Here is an 18,989-nt window from a genome sequence, read left to right on the forward strand (position 1 = left end):
AAAAAACGTTTGTGGCTTTGTCCTGCTAATTGTTTGTAATACTTCCTGTGTGGTGACTTAACAGTTCCAAAAAAGTCTGAATCTGCTGATGTGGAAGAATCGAAGATTGAAAACAACGAGAGTGATGTGGAGGACTGTGGTGTGCCTATTAATCCTGGGGGTGTGGATAAAAAAGACATTCCTGTGAAATCAAAGGTGGGAGAGTAACAAAGATTCATCTTTCGTACAAAGCCAATGTCATTAATCATGATGATAGCATGTTAATGTTTCCTGTATTCATAATCCTTTCATATTTTACATCATTATATTTAATTAATTGCTTTAAATATTTCAATTCTTTTGTGCCTAAGAATTAAACTGTTCCATTATTGCTTGAACCTCATACACCTATAGCTCTATTTAAGAGGGAGTTAGATGTGGCCCTTGTGGCTAAAGGGATCGGGGGGGTATGGAGAGAAGGCAGGTACGGGATACTGAGTTGGATGATCAGCCATGATCATATTGAATGGCGGTGCAGGCTCGAAGGGCCGAATGGCCTACTCCTGCACCTATTTTCTATGTTTCTATCACCACAGTGTCGCTATGGTAACTGAAGGACACAATGCACCAGCTAACCAAGGTTGCTTCAACAAAAATGCTTCGCCTAATAATGCTAGCAGCAAACCGAATGGCCTACTCCTGCACCTATTTTTTTATGTATCTATGTACCTCTTCAAAAAGGGCCCTTTTTAAATTCTACTTAAATTCTGTTTTTTTTATTATGCCCAGATGTGAAAGCTCACATTTTTATTGGAGACTATAGGTGTGGCATTGACAAATAAATCTGAGTGCTTTTGAATCTTTGGATTTTGCATTTCATGATATAACTAATATGCCAATTTTAATTTGTGTTTTATTCACCAATGTGATGCAGGACAAATGGCAACCTCTTCTTTCATCTGTATCGAGTGTCCACAGGTACAAGTGGTTGAAACACAATTTTCTGGGCTGTTTTCCTCAATCAGCATTGATGGCAAACATTGTGGACTTTGCTTTGAAAGAAGAACCAATAGATGTGGAGAAAATGAGGAAATGTCTTTTAAAACAAGTAAGTTGGAATTTCCATCCAACTGGCCAGAATATTGTGAAAATTAATTTGCTGTTTAAAGCTTCTCAACTTAATTGGTTTTAAATAACAATTGATCTGTTGTTTGCATTTACAGTTGGAGAGAGCCGAGGTTCGTTTGGAAGGAATAGAAACTATGCTTAAACTGGTTTCAAAAAGCTTTTTGCTTCCATCAGTGCAATATGCCCTATTTTGTGGCTGGCAAAGGCTCATCCCTGAGGGGACAAATATAGGGTAAAACAACTTCTTTAACTTACTTTAAAGCATTACATGTGTGTACATCTGACATGTGAAAGCACAAAGGTACAAGCGAACAACACAGCAGTTTTGAGTAGTAATGGTTATTTTATTATGATTTGGTATGCCATCTAATGGCCAAAAAAATTGTTATTTCCGATTTTTTCCTATGCCCATTTTTGCATGGGCTACAAATTGAACTTCATGTTGGAACTTAAAAAAAAATAATGTATTCGTTTTTCTAGACCACAACAGATTTTTTAGTTTTGCGGAAAAAATGCATTTCCCTTTCAAGTTACAGTGACCTATTGTGGTAAGATTTCTATGATTTACATGCTGTAATGAAAAAGGTTTGGTGGAATTGGACTAGATCACCATTATTATTGCAAAAGTAGCAGATAGGAGGACACGGCAACCGTGGTTTCGGAAATCGTCTGTAAAATGATTACGCACGGTCAAGATGGTTACAAGATGGAGATGACCAGCAGAGTAAATGATTGTGATTTGGGGCTGCAACGTGGAGCGGCCTCCAGCAGGAACGACCTGGGGCTCCAGTCGCGGAGCTGCTGACCTACTCACCATCACGGAGCTGGCCGAGTTCGGAGCGGGTGGAGCTGTGGTGGCGCGCTGCTGCGACCCGACCCTCGGAGATTCGGAGGCTCCAACCGCAGATCCGGTGGACAGTGGTGTCGGGAGCCCGCGAGTCCCTACTGGGAGACCGCTTTTCGGGGCTACCGCAACGGCGACTTCTCCCGCCCGAGTCGCGGGGTCGAGGAGTAACTGGAGCGGGGCCTGACATCGCCCCACGCGGCTCAGCGGCTGCGGGACTTTGCTAGCGCCCGTCGGGGGCTCCAACAACAAGACCCGGAGCGCGGCCTTGCATCGCCCGGCGCGGCGTTAATGGCCGCGGGCCAATTGCCATCGCCCGCCGTGGGCTTTGACTCTGACATCGGGAGGGGAATGGGGAGTGCAGGGGAGAGAGAAGTTTTTTTTGCCTTCCATCACAGCGAGGAGGAGATGCGTTGTGATGGATGTCTGTGTAAATTATGTTGTGTCTTGAGTCTTTTTTTCTTGTGTGTATGACTGCAGAAACAACATTTCATTTGAGCCTCTATGAGGTTCAAGTGACAAATAAATTGTATTGTATTGTATTGAATCAGTAGTATGTTTGGAAGATGCTGGCCAAGAGGGTATTAAGACAGTGAGTGGTATGAGAGATCAGTGGCAATGGCCTGAAACATGAATTGTGCAACACATTTTAAACAGTCAGTATACCTGGTGTGAAGGGTGTGTTGCAATGAACAGGACTGGTAGGACATAGGTTGCAGAGCGGGCCTGGAATTATCTGAAATTATAATACCCTGAGAAACCTTTCTGGGTATATTCCTACTGTTGGACTCCATCACGTTGTGAATTGTGAATGTTTGCTCGTGCACGAGTGGCCTGCACAGATATGGGCCACATGTGAAACGGTGAAAATCCAGGAGATAGTGTTTAGATTTTTGTTTCAGCATTGTGTATGTTCAGGCTTCTCTGGATGTTAATATTTTGTGGATAAAACATAGGAACAAATAGGAAAATGCATAGAATTTGCCATGTGCCCAAAATAAACTAATAATTGCTACTAGACAAAGAACGTAGAATAGTACAACACAAGAACAAGTTCTTCGGCCCACAATGTACATGCCAAACACGCTGTGAAGCTAATCTCTACTGCTTGCATGCGATCCATATCCCTCCATTCCCTGAATATCCATGTGCCAATCCAAAAGCCTCTTAAATGCTAGCTTCGTATCTGTCTCCCAGCATCTCTGGCAACATGCTCCAGGCAACCACCGTTTTCAGTGAAGTAGAAAAAACTTGCCCTGTGCACCACCTTTAGATTTTGTCTCTCTCAACTTTAAAGCTATGACCTCTAGTCCTTGGCATGCTCACGTGTCTACTCAATGCTCCTTATTATTTTATATTCTTCTATCTGGTCTCCCCTCAGCCTCCGACGTTCCAGTTTATCCAAAAAGCTTTCTTTGAATTTGTATCGTAAGACACATTAGAACACTGACCCATTTCCAGGGAAAAGTATACAGTAAAATTTCTTTAATCTGGTACGGGTGGAACTTTGTTGCCAGGATGGGAAATTTTCTGGACTATCTTATGTTATTGAATTAATACACCTACATACTTCTAATTTCACTTTTCAAAAAAATTCACTTTCACTTTTTTAGTGAACCCATTATGTTCAAATGGAGCCTGGGAACTGGGGCACCCAGTGTATTAATGCAAGCAGAGGAATAAGACATAGTGTGGTAATGGGTGTATAGGAACCAACACCTGATGAACCAGATGCTGAACTATCAGGATTTCTGATCAAGATCAATCTGATGAAAGATTATTGGCATTTTATTGATTAATGTCCAGGCTTATTGTTCAGTGATTTTTTTCTATAGGATTTATCTATGAATATTCAACATTTAGAATTTGTCTGCCATTAGTTCAATTTGTAGATTGTTTATAATGCAGATCTTAAATTATTGAACTATATTTATTATTTAAGCCTAGTTTGTGTACTAAATTATTCTTATAATTACTCTTTTATTACTTACAATTTTATAATTACTCTTATAATTTAATACTAATTGTTTGTGTTTTGAGATTTATCTTGCTATGACAATATTCTGAAATACAAACCCTCTTATTAGTGAGCCTGTTTCAGACTGCTTGAAAGATGTGGATCGCATTCCGCCATTTAATCGTATGCTGCTTGAAGTTACTTTTGGCAAACTTTATGCCTGGGCAATTCAGAATATTCGCAACATGCTGCTGGATGCACAAAGAAGATTTGATGATCTAGGTAAGAAAATGTTATTCAAAAATAATTTAAAGAATGTGCACTTCCCTCAGTAGTAAGGCTATACATTTCCCATTTAGTAAAAGATGTGTCTTTAATACATCATACATTCCGGAAATGGCGGCGCTGTTAACAGCTGCGGCTCGCCTGCAGTCCGTCTGTCTTTACTTTTTTCTGTTGGTTTTTTTTGTCTTGTTTTGGTTAAGTTTTAGTTTGTTGGGTTGTGTTAGAGGGGGGGGGGGGGGGGGGGGTGAAACATGTTCTCTGTCTCTTCCTTCCGGGGAATGCGACTTTTTCGTGTCGTATCCCCCTTCTCTGCCTCCGTCTGCGCTGAGGCCTAATGGCGGAGCTGGCGGCCTCCAGCCTGCGACCGACCCCGAGGCTCCGGAGGCAGAGCCAGCCAGGAGTCACCAACGAGAGGCTGGGCCGACTTCGGGGCTGAGGCAGCGGTGGCCCGACTTACTGGTGCGGCGATCTGGCTTTCGGCGGCGGCCTGGAGCTGATGCAGCGGGGCTCGGAGCTGAGACTGCGGGACCCGGAGCTGGGGCAGCGGCCCGGAGCTGGGGCGGCGGCCCGGAGCTGGGGCAGCGGCCCGGAGCGGAGACTGCGGGACCCGGAGCTGGGGCGGCGGCCTGGAGCTGGGGCGGCTGCCCGGAGCTGATGCTGTGGCGGGCCATCTCGGAGCGGAGACGGCGTTCCGGCTTTCGGCGGCGGCGACATCACCACGGAGGTCCGCTGGACTGGAGGGCGGCATCTCCGGCCTGGATCGATCGCCTCAGCGCAGAGGGAGAACAAGTAGGGAAGAGACGGAGACTAAGACTTTGCCTCCATCACAGTGAGGATGTGCTTGGTGAACACACTGTGGTGGATGTTTAATTTGTGTTTATTGTATGTTTTGTTTTTATTGGTTCTGTGTGTGACTGCAGGCAACATAATTTCGTTCAGACCGAAAGGTCTGAATGACAATAAAGGAATCTAATTCTAATTCTAATCAAAATGTAATTGGAATTTCTGGGAGCAGTTTAACATTGAGATAATCTTGTCAAGAAATCTCTTGTTGAAATCAGGGAAGCCAGTTTGTTATGGTGATTTTTGCAGTACCATGATTGATTGCTTGAAGATCCAGTAATAATTCAAAATATATTTGAAAGGCAGCTTTTTTTAATTTTTATTGGAGTGCCTTGAAAATTAGACAGGTGGCCTTGTTCTAGAGCAAATAGATGTATTCGTGATTTTATTACGTAATGTTTGAAGAAATATGACCATGCACAGTTGCCTCTGGCAGTCTCTTGGTGACTAATCAGCACAGCACATGCGTGCTACTATACAAGTTTGTGTGTGTGTATATGCTCAACAAGAAACAAGGCTTCAAGGAGACTGGTATGATGGTTGAAGTTCTAAAACTCTGGGGAGGAAAAATAACATCACAAATTCGTAAGTTCACTTCCCATTTCAGGGAAAAATGACCATGCCATTTGGATTTCAAAAATTGTGATCATTTCCCAGAAGCAGAACAAATCTGGAGATAGATTTTTGATTAGTACGGGTGTCAGAGGTTATGGGGAGAAGGCAGGAGAATGGGGTTAGGAGGGAGAAATAGATCAAGTCAAGTCAAGTTTATTTGTCACATACACATACGAGATGTGCAGTGAAATGAAAGTGGCAATGCTGGCGGACTTTTGTACAAAAGACAAACAACAAAACAACCAAACAAATTATAAACACAATCATAACACACATATTCTTTTACATAATAAATAATGGAAGGAAAAACGTTCAGTAGAGTTAGTCCCTGGTGAGATAGGCGTTTACAGTCCGAATTGCCTCTGGGAAGAAACTCCTTCTCTCAACCTCTCCGTTCTCACCGCATGGCAACGGAGGCGTTTGCCTGACCGTAGCAGCTGGAACAGTCCGTTGCAGGGGTGGAAGGGGTCTCCCATGATTTTATTTGCTCTGGAGTTGCACCTCCTGTTGTATAGTTCCTGCAGGGGGGTGAGTGAAGTTCCCATAGTGCGTTCGGCCGAACGCACTACTCTCTGCAGAGCCTTCTTGTCCTTGGCAGAGCAATTCCTAAACCAGATGGTAATGTACCCGGACAAGATGCTTTCCACCGCCGCTGCGTAGAAGCACTGGAGGAACCTCGGAGACACTCTGAATTTCCTCAATTGCCTGAGGTGGTAAAGGCGCTGCCTTGCCTTACTCACGAGTGCTGAGGCGTGTGATGCCCATGTCATATCAGCCATGATTGAATGGTGGAGTGGACTTGATGGGCCGAATGACCGAATTCTATTCCTATCCCTAATGACCTTATGAAATCTGACTGTTAACTACTGAAATGTCTCCTGCGCTTTGCCACAGAGAAAGCCTTTGCTGAGGTCACACTTCATAACTGCAAATCTCAAAGTTTAATTTATTCTCCCACTTATTTCCCCAATTCTCTCACACATGCCCATTAAAGCCCACCGATTTTCCCAATATCTGTTTACACGAGGGTCAATTTATAAGAAGTCAATTAACTTAACAGCCAGCAGATCTTTGGATTGTAGGAGGAAACTAGAACACTGGGGGAGAAATTCACAAAGTCAAATAACTGGAGAAAGATCATTAATCCCGTCCCTACAAAACCCACTGAAGGACAAGAGAAACCAGGTTTTCTGTCCTCGTCTCAGTTGGTTTCTATTGACAGGTGATATTGCCTGCATTCCAACACCAGATTTTGTACGGCAGAGATAGATAGATTCTTGATTAGTACGGGTGTCAGGCGCCATGGGGAGAAGGCAGGAGAATGAGGTTAGGAGGGAGAGATAGATCACCTATGATTGAATGGCGGAGTAGACTTGATGGACCTAATGGCCTAATTCTGTTCTTAACCATTTTGACCTTATGACTCTGAACATGGGGGCAAAAAAAAACATGCTGTTAGTGGAATTGAGCGATCAGGCTGAAACAGTGGAAGCAAAGGGTTGGTTGAGTTCCATCGGCAATTTGTTTTCTGCTCCAGTTTCCATCATCTACAGTCTTTTGTGTCTCCAAACCTAGTAACTGCACAAGCTATACACAACATAGGATAGAGGCAGAGGGATTGGAGTACCAGAAAGCAGGCTGATTTGTTTAATTTCTTTGGCGTCACTGGAGCTGTATGCCTCCGAGCAATGAACATTCCAACACACTCCTGACGCGGAAGGGCTTTGATGATGTGGGGGACCCGCCGCTGGATATCTAGCCTTTGACCTGCTCTTGTTTCCATGAAATGTATGTGCTGGATTTTTGGACTATTTTGTACGGGAGATTCAACAGCATTCAAAGAATTGGGGGTTGGAATTGCAGTGTTGTCTGTAAGTCTGTACTGCCATATTATTGTCAGTGTGTAGGAAGGAACTGCAGATGCTGGTTTAAATTGAAGATGGGCACAAAAAGCTGGAGTAACTCAGGGGGACAGGCAGCATCTCTGGAGAGAAGAAATGGGTGACGTTTCGGGTGCAGACCATTCCACAGACTGATCAGTGTAGTTTGACAAAAAATCCTAAACAGTTTTACATTTGTGTTCCCTGAACTGATCCCTTCCCAGTGCCACCATGATTGATTTGTCATCAACAAGATGTTGGACAGTGCAAAGTAATTACACCAGGCACCACCCTGGCACAGAAAATAAAACCGTCCATGCTGCCAAACATTTTCATATTGTGTGTCATTACTGATGCTATTCAAATATAATTGTTGGAATGATATTGAAATAACCAGCAATGAATGTTGATTTGATCATTATCCCAGGCAGTGGGCCGAAGGGCCTGTTTCCATGCTATATCTTTCAAACAATCTTCCAAGAGCCACACCATTTTCATTTGTGCTGGCATTAGGTGCATCTGTTTTGTAATAATTAGCAAACAGCAGCATTCGTTATTTGAATTTACTGCAACCTTTTATCCATTTTTTTTTGATACTTATCTGTAAATCCCATTTGGGAAAACGGGAAAATCCCATTTCTGTTTCTCAATACAAGTACTAGGTTTATAGACAAAGTCGTTAGCAAAGCACAGTCTCATGAAATTGCAACAGCGACAAAAAGAATATTGTTAGTAACTTGTATTGAAAAATTGCATTTCTATTTGTCATCATCACTATTGCACACCCTTTCAGCATTCTGGAGTGGCTATAATTGCAATATGGTGGTAGTCTATCTTTTGCATTGCATGTTTCACAGATATTAATCACTTTCAAAACAGATGGTCATTAATTTAAATGAATTAAATGAGTTTTAGAAATAAGATATTTGCAGGATCAAAATATTATTAATTAAAGCATTTTTTTTTTTTTAGGAATGCAGTCGGTCTCTCTGCAAACTGTTACGAATGAAAATCCTTCAGGACCAAGCCTTGGAACCGTACCCCAAGCTCGCTTCTTGCTCATCATGGTTAATATGCTAACGCTGCAGCATGGAGCCAACAGTCTTGGTCTTCTGTTGAACTCTGGTTTGCTCGCATTGACTCAAACAATTCTACGTCTGATAGGTCAGTAAAACAAAAATGGTCTGGTTCTATTATTCAAGAAGTTTCATTCTCTCTCTGCCTCCTCTTGGTCTTTTGCCACTTTCTTTACCTTTTATACAGGAAGATTATGTATGTGACCTTGTAGCATACTGGCAAGCAAGTTAAGAGCTGCATTCTTAGCACAGTGGAAGGAGACGCTGAAATGTTTATTTGATTGTATCAAGCTATATTGTTTTTCTGAGAATATCTAGATACAAAGCTGATATTGCAGCAATCTTCCATTAGCATTTGGGAAGCTCGTCGTGAAAGAGTTTTATACTCTGGTGATCATTTCTGAATCTTTCTCCCCCCCCCCCTCCCACCCCTCCCGCCCCCTCACCTCTTTTCACTCCATTGTGTATCTTTTTTTCCCCTTAATTTCACAGTGCATCTCTATTCTTGCTATCTTAGACGTTTTTGAAACCTATCAAAGCACTTTTACCTTGAAATATATTTCTCCTTAAATCCCAGCTTTCACCTTGGAACCAATTTAAGCTCTCAAAAACACAAGCTACATCTTTCTTTTCTCTCAGTCTCCATAGTTGCCAGCTTGATGGTTGGCTGATGGTGTTCTAGAATAGCTTTTTGAGGCATCTGAATGGTAGGGTTATCTTATTGACATGGAAAAGAATGAAACTAAGGAGAGGATCGTTATGTCCTTTTGCATGATAGTCTTAATGTAGGCAAGTAAAGATGTAATACTGGTAGTTTTCCACTTGGAGGAAGGGTGGTGCATTATAATGAATTGTGGAAGAATGTAAATCCTTTAATATGGTGGTGAAGTTTAGGGGGAGAATGAAGGATGGCCTAAGATGGTGATGAGAAAGAGGTTAATCTTGGTTCTGGGGAGACTTGGAACTAAGCTCAAGGGATATTCACATGGAATGATGTCGGAAGTGGGCACAGACCAAAGTTGGATAAAATTATATCGCCTCAATCTTTTCAACCTACTAGGATCTTAACAATTAGGATTCCAGGTCTGTGTTGAGCTCCTTTGACTGTTTTAGCCTGTATATCATCTCTTCCTTCTAGCAATTTGGATAAAAGTAAGCTCTATTAATCAAATTGAAGCGTTTTCAATGGACTTTCAATTATACTTTTGCTCTTCTTTTGCATGTTGTGCAAATGACTTGCTCTAATGATTGGAGTCTTTCAAAATTATTTATAAATGTCAATACAGCCTTTCAAGCTGTAGAAAATGCTTTCTGATTTCTCATAACATTTCCTCAATCTCCTTTCATGATCTCATGACTATTAAATAGTTGCTTTACTCAAGTCCTAAAGCAGCAAGCTATGGAATATTTTTATCTGAAGGTTTCTATTTATTTTGAGAGTATGTAGTCGGCACAATTTTGTTATAGAAATGAATGTTCTTTTTAAAAAAACGCTTTCCTATGGTTTAGAACTTCGAGGAATGATAAATAATGCCGTCCAAAATGACCTAATTGTCAGTTTATAATTCAAAGAAGCGATTTGTACTTTCAGGAACAGGACCGTCCATATCAAAATTGGAAAGAAACAGATTTAAAGGTGGGGCAGTTTTGTGCGCATTCGGTAAGTGTGCACCTTGGGTACTATGGAAACATATGGGTTAAAGAAATATATGTAGTGCTTTTTGTTTCTGTTCTCAAATTTACAAGTTATTTTTGAGTATTACGGCTTGTGGAGTAGTAGAATTATTTAAACTGAGGCATCTGATGGTTTATTTTCCCTGTGAGTTGATTTGGTGTTCATCTTTTATTACCTGCGCACACACACAGAACTGCAGGTGCAGGTTTACCAAAAAAAGTGTTGGAGTTTGAAGAAGAGTCCTGACCAGAAACGTCACCTATCCATATCCACTAGAGATACTGCCTGGCCCTTTGAATTCTTCCAGCGTTTTTTTTTTTTGGTTTTTTTTTTTTCGGTTCGACCCTGCACCGCCATTCAATATGATCATGTTGATCCAACTCAGTATCTACCCACAACCCTCTGATCCCCTTAGATCTCTAACTTCTTAAATATAGCCAATCTGGCCTCGACTACCCTCTGAGAGAGTTCCAGTTCACCACTCTCTGTGTGAAAACATTAAACTTCATTAAAGTTGATCCTAATAATCTCCCACAACAGATCTGCTTTATCATCCAGATTAGTGTAATGATCCTGACTTGGAGCCTATATTAAGTAGAAATTACAGATTATAATGATAGATTCAAATCCATGAATATCCAGCAAGATTTTCTCTTCCTGCCCAAAACACAGGAAATAATTGGTGTAGGATTGCATCTCATAATTGATAAAATAGAATAGAATAAGGTATAAGGAATAAGGTATGAGACTATTGGAGTCTGATTGGGCAAATGGTGTTTATGAAGATTTATTTGCAAGTGAATAGGACGGATGAATGCAAATGATCTTTGCTTAAGAAGATGTGATGTGCATAATCAAGGTCGGTTTATTGTCACATGTACCAGTTAAGGGACAGTGAAATTTGAGTTATCATACAGCCATACTAAGTGAAAAGCAATAAGACTCACAACCACATAAAGGTTAACAAACTATCACCACAGTGGATTCCACATTCCACACTGTGATGGAAGGCAGGTCGGAGCAGTCAAACCATCCGCAGTGGGGGCGATCAAAGCCCCCGCAGCCGACGATTGAAGCCTCCGTCGGGGTGATCGAAACTCCTGCGTCGGGGCAGTTGAAACCCTCTGTGGCATGGAGCTCCCGAATCGGCCTCTTCTTACGGGAGACCGCGGGCTCCACAATGTTGAAGTCCACAGGCCCTGCAGTTGGAGCTTCGATCCCCAGCAAAGGGATCGCAAGCTCCGCTATGTTGAAAGTCCCGCAGACTCCCACGGCTTGGAGCGCCGGGTCGGTCTCCAGGAAAGTCCGCCAACTCCACGATGTTAGGCCGCAGTGGGGACGGAGATACGATACGGGAAAAAAATCGCATCTCCGTCGAGGTATGAGATTGAAAAAAAGTTTTTCCCGCAACCCCCCCACGTAAATACAAACCAAGGTGCACTAAAACGTACCTTTTTAACACATATTAAAAATAACAAAAAAAAAGAAAGGACAGACGAGGCAGTTGGCGAGGCAGACACTGCTGATAGCGCCACCCTGTGTTCATTTTGGGGTCAAACAGGCCTCCAAGGTGGCAAGTAACGTGAGCAGCCTGGGGCATTGGGTAAACAAGTAGTTATCAGAGATTGTAATTATAATTATGCTCCCCGAGCCCCCCTAACCCCCCCCCCCCCCCCCCCCCCCCCCCCCCACCCCCCCCCCCCTAGTCACGTTCAGTAAAACACTGAGTCAAGCACTGGACCACTAAACTTTATTTTATGAAACAATAACAAACTCCCGATACAATACCTAACCACCGCGGGATCGATCCTTGTCTCTGCTTGTCCAAGCTCTTCAGCCTCGTGTAAGCAGATGCCTCCAAAAGGTTCCGCAGTCCCAAGTGCCCCTCCAGAAGATTGACAACGATCCCAGTGGGGGTCAACTTTGGGGCAGAACTACATGTGGGTGGTAGCCCCTACAAACCAATCACTGATATCAATTATATTAAAGTGTTATTGACAGTTCCCCAACCCAATTACAAAGTGCCCCATTACAATGTGTCTCCAGAAGCTTCTGGAAATAAGTCAGTTAATCAAGTAATGCAATATTCTCCCAGGGTGTATAAACAAATTCAAACAAGGCTTCACACTTCAGCCAATCATCAAACAGTAACACAAACATCTATTAACAGTATTTACAACCCTTCTGCAGCAGGCCTCATACATTTTAACAATGGGGAGCACATCTGGACCTAACTTTATCTGATATTTCAATCTAGGACTTAGACTTTCTGGCACCAGCTCGCAGTTTGTAGGTTTACACAGAAAAAGAACAAACAGGCCCTGCAGATGCAAAGATCCTCCATTTTGTAATAACTAATTTAGTCAATAATAACATAATGAAGGGCAAAATGACTGGCTTCAATCTTCTAAATAAATTAGGATAAATTACATCCAATGTTTTATTCGAACCAAGCATCTTTGATCAGTTCAGAGGAAATAGGAAGGATAAAGGAGTTTATCACGTAAGGGGTAGGCCTTTTTAGAGCTTCTCTGTCATTGATTATGGCTTTATGATCTAAACATCGGGAGCTCATCGATGGGGAATCATTGAAGGGGAATGGTGTGGTCTACCTTTGTGGTCTACTGTCTGAAGCCTTCAAAAATAAAGCTCAGGTGAAAATATTATGGTTTATGTCAGGAGTAGTATTTGTTTAAGAAGGAACTGCAGATGCTGGAATATTGAAGGTAGACAAAAGTGCTGGAGAAACTCAGCGGGTGCAACAGCATCTATAGAGTGAAGGAAATAGACAACGTTTTGGGCTGAAACCCTTCTTCAGCCTGAAGAAGGGATTCGGCCCGAAACGTTGCCTATTTCCTTCACTCCATAGATATCTGCACCCGCTGAGTTTCTCCAGCACTTTTGTCTACCAGTGGTATTTGCTTGTTCTTTAAAACTCTGAGTAGGATGGTTTTGTGAGTGTTGAAAATCTAATTAGAAGAGTTTTCAAGTGTCTGCTGGGCATTTGAAAAAGATAACATGTTGAACAGCGTGTAAGAGAGGAGTTTGATTGGGAATGTGCCTGAGGATGGTATGTTCAAAGATCAGAAAGCATCAAAAGTATTTGAGCAGAAGTAAATTACGGTGATTTTGAAGAAAGTTTAGGAGAAAGTTTGAGGAGAAGTAGTTTATTAATTAGACAGACAATGGAAAGCTACAGCGCAAGGGATTAAGGTATTGGTTCTGAAGCACACACTTAGCATTGGCTATATTTAAGAGAGAGTTAGATGTGGCCCTTGTGGCTAAAGGGATCGGGGTATGGAGAGAAGGCAGGTACAGGATACTGAGTTGGATGATCAGCCATGATCAAATTGAATGGCGGTCGGTGCAGGCTAGAAGGGCCGAATGGCCTACTCCTGCACCTATTTTCTATGTTTCAGGGACCACAGATAATCAGAAAGGCTCATGGAATGCTGGCATTTGTTTCTAAGGGGATTGGAGTATAAAATGGGAAAGTCTACATTTTTTTGGTACTATGAACCAGTTTTGCCCCCTTTATTTAAGGAAAGATATCATTGGAAGCAGCCCGGGGAAGGTTCACTTGGATGATCCGAGATGTGGAGGGTTGTTTTATGAGAGAGTGTTTCATAGGTTAGAAAGGATTATTGGAGTATGGAAGAACAAGGGATGATTTGATTGAAACCTAAGCTGTTTGGGTCAAAGGTCCTATAGCAAGATAGCCCACTCGACAAAAAAGACGTGGTACGGTCATGGGCAGATTCATGGGTAATTTTCGGCCCCATTTCCGTAACCGGCTTCCGTCTCCGCACCAAAGATCCCGTAGCGGAGCAAAGATACTGGTGCGGAGACGGAAGCCAGTTACGGAAACATCCTGGTAAAAATAAAAGTTATTTGGTAAAAATCTTCTCCACATTTTCAGAATTATAATTTATTAACACAAACTGTTCCCCGCAACGTTGATTACACTGCGGGTCGGGTTACTGAAATGGATGAAAAATGGCCCACGTTCTGCTCTGTTGCATACTACACGTCAGCCCATTGCATTTAGTAGTGGTCTATTTTGCTCCGTCCGCTATAGGATCTTTGGTTGGGGTTGCTGGGCAGAGTAACTGCTGGAAGGCTGCCCCCTCATGGGAGATTTTCGGACCAGGTTAAGAGGGCGCACATTTAAGTCTGCGATGATAAACAATTTGTATTGCCTCAAAAGATTGAGAGTCTCTGAAGTTCTTTGAGGTAGAAATTTTCAATCTATTTCAAGGTTGGGTAGATTGCTTTGTCGGAAATGAAACCTTGTGGGGATAGGGCAGGAAAATTAACTTGAAAGTTGGATTAGCCATTATATTATTGAATAGAGCAGAGCAGAGTCAAATGGCCTTCTGAAACTATATAATTTGCTCTTGTGGTCTTCAAGTACTTTCAGTGCAATATGGTTAGAAGAGCAATGTAGGTCACAAAGTAATTTTGAGTATGAATTGAAGTAGTTTGAGTTTTGGTTCAGATTGGAAGACGACAAGAAAGCTGTCATCTCTGTCAAATTCTGCAGACTTGTTGAAGGAAAATTGAAGGCCCAATGGAATGGAATTTCCGGAAGTATTTACTGTAGAGAAAACAGCCCTCGCATTATCTACGCCATCTGGCATGAGCCTAATGGTTTTTGTGGATGAGTGGAGGACCCTGAACTCTAGCTACAGTTGGGCCATATTATAGAATGAATTACCAAGATAACCTCTCAAGTTTATGCTCCATGAACTTGTTACAAATCTTTCAGCTTGCAAGAACAAATGTACTTTTGAAAAGTGCAAGCTTTACTGGAGATATACCCACCAAAAGTCAAGGCAAAGAAATAGTTAAGCAATGCTGTAGAGATGTGGGAAGTCGAGGACTCTCGTCTGGGCAGTTCAATGTTAGAAACTGGTTGCTCATTACTTATGGGTAGATGTTTGATGGAAACATCGGTGCATATATACGGATTACTTTAATTTTTGCAAGAGTACAAATAGCAAACGACCTTGAAGACAGTAAAGGGGTTGGGCTAGACATATCTGGACAGATCCACCGAGGATTAGAACTGGAGTAAATTTCGAGCTCAGGAAGGAACCATAGTATTATTTTTTCCAAAATTAAGACAGATATTTAAAAAAATATGGAGTAATTGGATATATTGAAGGTTGGATATTTCTGAAAGATCTGAAGAGTAGTCCTGTTGGTACGTGATTTGGAAGGGGGAGAAGCCGCAATGTAATTTTGTAATTGTGGACTCCTTCCAGTAAATTGGGCTAAGAAAAGTGATGGAATATTGCTAATCTTGTTTTGTTCAGTAAGGGAAAAGCTGCCTGGTAAGTATTGACCAGTGCCAGGGTTACCATATTTTTTTTCTATTTTTTAACTAAGAAATTGAAGAAGCACTTGAAGAACTATTGTGACCATTTGCATACACAGAAAGTGCTGAAGAAACTCAGCTTGTCAGGCAGGATCTGTGGAGGGAATGGGCAGATGATGTTTTGGGTCCAGACCCACGTTAAGACTGATTGGAGTAGGAGGGAGAATGCTGGAAAAGCGAGTTGGGGTAGGACAAAGCCAGGCTGGTGATAGGTGTGTTCAGATGAGGTGGAGGTTGATTGGTAGATGAAATACGACAAAGCCTGGAGCTGAAAAGGAAATATAAGGGGGTCAGATATGAAATAAGAGGAGTGAAATTAAAGCTGGTGGAAGGAGACAAGGGGGAGAGTAAAGAGGGTGGGATAAAAAGGAATTATGGGACTTTGGGATGGGAGATGATTGCTTGAAATTGGAGAATTATATGTTCATACCATTTTGTTGTAAATTATCCAAGTGGAATATGAAATGCTATTCCTCCAGTTTGCATGTGGCCTCACTCTGGCAAGTGGTGAGACATAGGACAGAAAGGTTGGTCTGGGAAGGGAAGTTAAATGGTTAGCAACCAGGAACTCCAGTAGGCCTTCGTGAACAGGGTGCTTGATTGGTGAAATGCTTGATCTCGCCAATGTGAAGGGGGCCACGTCAGATTTGCATGCATTAATTTGTCACTTCTGACCTCTATTAAAGAGGCCAACTCTCCAGAACATCAGTTCACCGTGCCCACATTTCTCTCATATGATCAGAAATCAATCTTTAAATAAAAATATACTTTTCAAATGTGTGGTATTGCTCGAGGAAAGGGGAAAAAGAATTGTATTTGTTGTTGGTTCATCATTTTATAAACAGGCTATGATGTAAAAGGAGCTCAGTTGCTGACCTCTCAACCATGCTAAACACATTGCTTGCTTTAACTTTTTATTTCATCGCTGCTGACAGATTTTAAATCTTTTTAATCCAACACAAGCAAAGTTTTATCTGCCTGTCCATGACTGACTGTGAACAGTTAATTCCTAAATGAAAGTCAATGACTATGTTAGAGCAATAAATGAAGATCTTTAATGTGTGTTTTTGCCCTTTTAGTCTCTTACCAGAAATGAATAAGTCAATAGCACACTAGGCGTCAACTCTTTATAACTTATTGAAAGACCACCTTGATATTGCATGGAGTGCATTCTGTGCAATGCCTTTGGTCTTGGATCTCCAGCTTCTTGTTAGTTTTTTGTTTAGTCCTTCACTTAATCAGCTCTCATGGTCTGAAGATAGATGGCCATGAGTAGTCGCAAATCTTGACTTTTTTTTTTTAAGCAACTTCCCAAATTGGATTCTGTCTAGCTGCCCATCTTCACCCAGCATCTAGCTTCGCACAGTGTATATTTCAATCTTGAATTTTTTTTTTTAAATGTTGGATCTGCTGCAAGATCCTGCAAGAATATCTAGTACCTTATTCATTCAATGCATTCCAAATGCAATTACAGAATCAAAATAGCTTTGAAACTGCGAATTAGAAGCGTGTCCTCAGTTATTTCCTAATTGTCTCTTGCTTGCCATTTCTGTGAGGAAAATAAAGGAGGCTCAAAGGTGACCATGTGATGTATTGCACTTAGCAGTTTGAGATATACAGATTTAGCAATGATTTAAAAAAATATATTTTACCTCCTGGAAAATGTACCGATGTAACTTTGCAGTAATGGAGGTTTAAAGCTAATATGGTATTATTTCCCCCTCCCACCCTCAAGGTCCTGCGTCTGACAGTGGGGAGGATGATGTTGGTGCTTCTCTTCATGGAGCCTCGGCCACTGTTTTGGAGGAGTCCAGGAAGGAGACCACGCCGGTTCCATTGCCTGTCTCTGGTCCAGACTTAGCAGCAATGATGAAGATGGGCACGAAGGTCATGAGAGGTGTAGACTGGAAATGGGGGGACCAGGTACAAAGGCAAACTAATAGTGATTTAGTCTAAACACTATCAAAATAGAATTTGTCTCATTATCTGCAATTCGTTCTCATCTGACACATAGCTAACGGTGGCCCGTTTCCTTTATCATCAATACTTTTTTAAAATATCTTTGATTCATTTGTTCTACATCGCCATTGAAATCGCTCGTTTCCATTTCCCCTGTCTGAAGAAGCGTCTCGACCCGAAACATCTCCTATTCCTTTTCTCCAGTGATGTTGTCTGACCTGCTGAGTTACTCCAGCTCTATCTTAGATTTTGTATTTATTGGGTTGTTAATTTCAGAGGGACAAAATGGAAAAGGATTAAAAACATCTTTTTTAATTTATTTATTTATTTATTTTAACTGATTCAACTTTGGAATACCTATAGAGAGCACCGCAGGTTCCTCTGTAAGAGGTTTTGTATTTGATTGATTGAAGGGTGTGGCAAGTATGCAGGTCCACTCTACACATTAAGGGCAATTTACATAGAATAATTAACCTACAAGCCTGCATGTCTTTGGGATGTGAGAGGAACAAGAGCACCTGGAGAAAACCCACGCGGTCACAGAGTGAACACACAAGCTCCGTGTAGGCAGCACAGCACCCGGGGTCAGGATCAACTTGGATCTCTGGTGTTGTGACGCTGTAGCTCTGCCTGTTAGGCCACTGTGCTGCCTTTTATTTTTATAATTATTTTAATTGGACCTATGCTCTCTCCTTCCGTAGATTTCTGCAGTTTTTCTGTCCCTTCTGCTTCATGGCCATGTTTTTTTGTTTAATGTGAACTTTTGTGTCTGATCCTGATGTTCTTTGGGCGATAACAGAGAAGTCTTTTTATGATTTGGGGGCTTAACTCTGTTTCTGATTTATGAAAGTGATTAAAATTTCATCTGGTGAAGCTTGCATAATAAGTTTGCATAATGAGTACTGTGTCTGTGTATGCACACCATGTTTCCGTAGTTCATTCAAAGGTTACATTGAATTCTTTCCAGTGAGGCAGCAATCACAACTTTGATGTTGGTTGCAGTGAAGCTATCAGAAAAGAAGTGTTTAATCATTTTTTATGACAATTTTATTTCACCATAAACTGATTGTTGATCTAAAGTGCTAAGTAGGGAGTAGGCAAGGGAAAAGCAGGAAAGGGAGGATTGTAGGTACACAAAAATGCTGGAGAAACTCAGCGGGTGCAGCAGCATCTATGGAGCGAAGGAAATAGGTAACGTTTCGGGCCAAAACCTTTCTTCAGCCCCGATTTTGGGTCGGCCCGAAACGTTACCTATTTCCTTCGCTCCATAGATGCTGCTGCACCCGCTGAGTTTCTCCAGCATTTTTGTGTACCTTCGATTTTCCAGCATCTGCCGTTCCTTCTTGAACACAAGGGAGGATTGTACTT

General features: G+C 41.8%; 1 protein-coding gene across 3 annotated transcripts in view; it reads left to right on the forward strand.

Moving 5' to 3' along the window:
- Positions 1-18,989, forward strand: part of herc2 (HECT and RLD domain containing E3 ubiquitin protein ligase 2) — a 192,596-nt gene that overhangs the window by 85,886 nt on the left and 87,721 nt on the right. For all 3 annotated transcript variants that reach the window (XM_055636505.1, XM_055636506.1, XM_055636507.1), the window contains exons 30-36: positions 65-195; positions 914-1,087; positions 1,203-1,339; positions 4,039-4,190; positions 8,504-8,695; positions 10,199-10,267; positions 17,398-17,585. In XM_055636505.1, the coding sequence (XP_055492480.1) occupies positions 65-195; positions 914-1,087; positions 1,203-1,339; positions 4,039-4,190; positions 8,504-8,695; positions 10,199-10,267; positions 17,398-17,585 (1,043 nt within the window). The remainder of the gene's footprint in view (positions 1-64; positions 196-913; positions 1,088-1,202; positions 1,340-4,038; positions 4,191-8,503; positions 8,696-10,198; positions 10,268-17,397; positions 17,586-18,989) is intronic.

This window comes from Leucoraja erinacea, chromosome 6 (assembly GCF_028641065.1).
Source record: "Leucoraja erinacea ecotype New England chromosome 6, Leri_hhj_1, whole genome shotgun sequence".
Lineage (NCBI taxonomy): Eukaryota > Metazoa > Chordata > Chondrichthyes > Rajiformes > Rajidae > Leucoraja > Leucoraja erinaceus.